This window comes from Priapulus caudatus, unplaced genomic scaffold (assembly GCF_000485595.1).
Source record: "Priapulus caudatus unplaced genomic scaffold, Priapulus_caudatus-5.0.1 Scaffold2, whole genome shotgun sequence".
NCBI classification, from domain to species: Eukaryota; Metazoa; Priapulida; class Priapulimorpha; order Priapulimorphida; family Priapulidae; genus Priapulus; species Priapulus caudatus.
The window spans coordinates 1,331,644-1,336,506 of record NW_014577063.1 but is presented as its reverse complement, the minus strand read 5'-3'; the positions used below and the strand labels follow the sequence as shown (position 1 = coordinate 1,336,506).

At 41.3% G+C, this 4,863-nt stretch overlaps 1 protein-coding gene across 1 annotated transcript in view; it reads right to left on the bottom strand.

Moving 5' to 3' along the window:
• Positions 1 to 4,393: 4,393 nt before the first annotated feature.
• The window catches only part of LOC106817732, a 56,682-nt gene continuing 56,212 nt past the window's right edge, over positions 4,394 to 4,863 (bottom strand). Inside the window, exon 4 of the mRNA XM_014822458.1 lies at positions 4,394 to 4,655. Coding sequence (XP_014677944.1) covers positions 4,440 to 4,655 — 216 coding nt within the window. The 3' untranslated portion in view covers positions 4,394 to 4,439. The remainder of the gene's footprint in view (positions 4,656 to 4,863) is intronic.

Below are 4,863 nucleotides of genomic sequence, written 5' to 3'. Positions count from 1 at the left end.
CCGCCTCATGATTCAAGAGACAGACGTCCGCCCTATGATTCAAGCGACTCAGGACCGCCTCATAATTCAAGAGACAGACGTCCGCCCTATGATTCAAGAGACTCAGGACCGCCTCATGATTCAAGAAACTCAGGGCCGCCTCATGATTCAAGAGACAGACGTCCGCCCTATGATTCAAGCGACTCAGGACCGCCTCATAATTCAAGAGACAGACGTCCGCCCTATGATTCAAGAGACTCAGGACCGCCTCATGATTCAAGAGACAGACGTCCGCCATATGACTCAAGAGACTCAGGACCGCCTTATGATTCAAGAGACTCGAGGGCATCTTATGAAGCAAGAGATAGACGCCCTTCTTACGATTCAAGAGACTCAAGAGACAGACGTGATCGTGATGACGCCCACGCTCTCAATGGATCTAAAGAAACACGTAGGCGTGATGATAATGGTAATGACGGAAAGTCCCAACCGCACTACAACGGAGACTCGTATGATAGAGACTCCAGGCCTCCTTATAATAGAGACTCTAGGCCTCCATATGAAAGAGACTCCAGACCTCCCTATGAAAGAGACTCTAGGCGTCCTAAGGATAGAGACTCTAGACCTCCTCCTAATAGAGACTCCAGACCTTACGACGATAGACACCCTAGCTCATCCTATGAGAAAGACTCCGGCCCTTTCTATGATAGAGATTCCAGGGATTCCCACGATAGGGACTCCAAACCATCTTTCCACCACGATTCAGACCACGCCTCATCTCACAGCCATGACAACAACCATCGTCACGATCATTCCGATGACCGAACGTACAGCGAATACAGAGGTTCATCAGACCGTCCGGACGCCGAGTACAACCCGCTAGGTGGCAGCCGCGAATACTATGGCGCCAGCCAAACTTCACGAGATGGCGTTACCGAGAAATACATGATTGCATCAAACGGTAACCGGGACGGCCGCGAAGATGATAGCGACACAGGTCGTCACAGATCCCGTGATTCGGGTGATCGTTACAGGTCTTAATTGTCTTCCGTGCATTTGCGGTCGAGCGTCATTCGTCATGCGATGTCAATGAGTTACAGTTTTATCTGGGGGGGGGGGTCGCGATTAAACTCGCATTGTTTATATAGTGATCGGTTAAGTTTAATACCTGTTATGTTTATAATAAAATTATTTGAATAAATATATATATATATATATTTGTGTGTGTGTGTACCGGATGTTGAATTTAGTAGAACAGTTTTATCTAAAGAAGTGGTCTATTTCATAATTTTAGAATTTATCTAGTAATACATGGAGAGACAGAGGGGGACATAGGGAAAGAGGCTAGGGCCAACGAACGAACACATAATTTAGTGCGTGAGTGAGTGAGTGAGTGAGTGAGTGAGTGAGTGAGTGAGTGAGTGAGTGAGTGAGTGAGTGAGTGACTGCGTGAGTGAATGAGTGAGTGAGTGAGCGAGTGAGTGAATGAGTGAGTGAGTGAGCGAGTGAGTGAGTAAGTGAGTGAGTGAGTGAGCGCGTGCGGTACGTGCGTCTGTGCGTGAGTGAGTAATAGAATGAATGAGTGAGGGAATGTGGTCGAGGGCGCGCGCATGTGAGAGAAAAAGAGAGCGCAAAATATACGGTCGCGTGTGAGGGTGTATATAATATAGATGTAACGGCGTCAGCACTGATGGGTTGCTACGTTCTCATTAACAAATGGTCGCGTGCTTGCATTGTATATAGTTGGTTTTTAAGTTATTGTCAATTGTTGGATAATTACCACGCGTCAAGCTACGCCCAGGCCATTAGACTCATCACACATCGGTTGGCCTATAATGATTATGAAACGAGTTTACTGACCTTTCACTACAGGCATATTATTACCTTACCGCACCGAAGCAATTGACACCGTCAGTATTATTCACCCTGCAAATTGTTCGTGTTATTTTGCTCTATCAGTTTTGCTTGATGGTTACGACAGTAATCGTAGTCCCATTATAATCTTATTTCCGTGTCATCAGTTCCAGACTTTTATTACCTGTCAAAACACGTGAAACATTTTGCGAGCTCGAATATTAGTATAAAAAACGTAACGTAAACGCGTATTTTTTTTATTTAAGTTGTTCACAAAAACAGTATTATATTCTTCCCTGCAATCGATTTAAGGCGTGGAAGAAAAATTACAGCTTAACTGTAAATGCACTACTAAAATGCATATGACTACGGTCTATACTGCCTAACTAATTTCTTAGCCCATGATTATAACATATAGGCACATCTACCTCGGATGGATTAAGGCATTTGCCGATATGCTGCATCGTATTATCTCGAGAACAGACTACAAATGCTTGCGTTTCACTGTTAGCTAGCCGTTATCAATGATTTCATATGCAAACGTACAATCTAATAATTATATAATAATCGATAAGATAATAACATATATCCCAAAAAATGAGAGTCGAAATTATTCGCAATAACATACTTAATGATTATAATATTAAGTATTACAAATGATAATTTGTGGTTTCCGTTTATGTCCAGTGATAACATAATATAGTCACTATAATACGACTGTGTTAGATGGTAGTATAATTTGTCTACACAATAAATTAAACGTTCACTATGATGCCCCTTTAACACTGTACAATTAAATAAAAGCGTGAATTCGAACATATGTAAAAATTCAAACTCGTACGGCAAAGTCCGGAAGACTTCTATAAATATCTTAAAATTAAAAAAAGATAGAAATAAAGCGACGTCCATCTAATTTGAAGTAATTTGAAAAGGTTAGCATCTATCTCGACACGGGTGCTTGTCAAATGTGTTTACAATGTAACCTCAAAACGCGTGTAGGTTAAAACAATAAGGAACGGGTTACCAAGTGTCATTTTACCCGTTTGATGTCATACATGTTTGTATTATTCATTTACATTATATAAATTTGCAATGATTTCACATGCTACACCGTACTATTTTATAGAATAGGCACGTAAACTTTGCAGTGAGTGAATACACACAGTCTTAACATATATTCTAGGAATTATGTAGATTGACGAAGCGAATCTGGTAACTCCGAAGCTGGTAGACTTGCAAGATTTTCATGTAGACATGCATCGGATTATGCATGTTCTGTACGTGTGATGTGTCAGCTGTTAAAAGTCGATAAAAATGCACAACCACACCATATGCTGCAAAACATATACGTTGTCTGCAAAGGCTTTAGCCACAGGTAGGCCCTACAGCTGTAATATCACGCTGAACACTTTTAGTGGAACAGTTTCGAGCACACACCAACCAATTAATATAATATGCTTGTGAATTATAGTTATGCTCGCATGTTTTACACAACATGGCGTTACATATTAAATGAATTTCTACAGGTCCACATGTAAAATACGTAAATTAAATAAGTGCACTACCAGGTGCTGTTAACTGATAGCAAAACCAATATTCACGAGTGCTATTTGGCATGTTCATGCACATGGACTTCATTTCTATTCAATAAAAAATAAACTAGTATAGTAGCCTTTCGTGTAGATAATATACAGTGCTATCAATAACATTATAAATTAAAATCGATATAAGAAAAAGAGAGCGATCAGCAATAACTCTCTATATAACAGAACTATCATCGGATCATGTACATGGGCCTATATAATATATATACGTGGTACTCCTATAACTAAGGAATAGCGATCCAACCCATCTTATTCCTTACAAATCTCACTGCGAATATATGCATGCTATACAACCACTGTAATCTCGCACGTTTATACAATATATCACGTCACTGATTCATTGTTTTTCTGATGAAAGCAAATCGGTCCTCCCACCTCAGGCATACTCGACAATAGCCATGAACTACTTGAGTTAACATAATATCAAGAGCTAATAACCACAGGTGTTTATTAGCTCTTGATAATACGTACAGCAAGAATTCATCTGTCGTCAAAAATCGGAAAGGCGATACTACGGAAAGAGATGTACTTTCTGGTGGATTCGCTACAAATGTTCATCTAAATGTGATATGATGAGCATTTTCTCCGCGTCTGCCCTTGAGATGATCATGCCTAAGGACTCAAATTATTATATCAGTGCGCGACGTATCCCGCACTGAATTAAACGAATTCGCATTTCGCCAACCTCATTTACGTTGAGCAATAAGGCTATGATTGCCGAATGCTATCAACGTAGACGACCGTCGTTATAAGCCAGTTTTGCCTACGTTGCTATAGTAATATAAAAGTAACGATGAAAATTTGATGCACTTAACAGCTGGCCGGTTCCAGCATTTATAGATTTATACATACATCATAGAGCCGTGGCCTACGACCGTACGTACGATCGTAGAACCGATTACAGATATTAGGATTTTTTCCGCGATGTCCCCTCGCGTCTCGCCGTTTCCCGCGTAACATCGTTGAGCACACAAATTGATGACGTCATTCGAATCGGAGTGGCTACGAGCGAGAATCGTGCGATGCGCGTTTGTCCTGCAGAAGGCGACCGCCGGGACTGTCCTTCGAGCGTTGTCGCAGGTTGTCCTGCATGCCATTCTTCAGGTGGAATCCGATGATAGAGAACAGCTTCTTCCAGATGTTCTCGACGCTTGCGTCCCAACTTCCGTGGTCTTCTAGTATCGGCTTAACGGCGAGGATAAACTGGGAGCCAAGAAGCTGCGGGCGAAAGAACGCACGAGACTTTCTCAGTGAGCCAAGAGCCTCTTAGTGAGTGAAGAGAAAGTAACGAGAGAGGTCGTGCATTTCATTAACGTACCAAATCATGTCGGAAATCATATTTCTCTCTCTCTCTATGTGTATCTATCTATCTATCTATCTATCCATCTATCTATCTATCTATCTATCTATCTATCTATCTATCTAT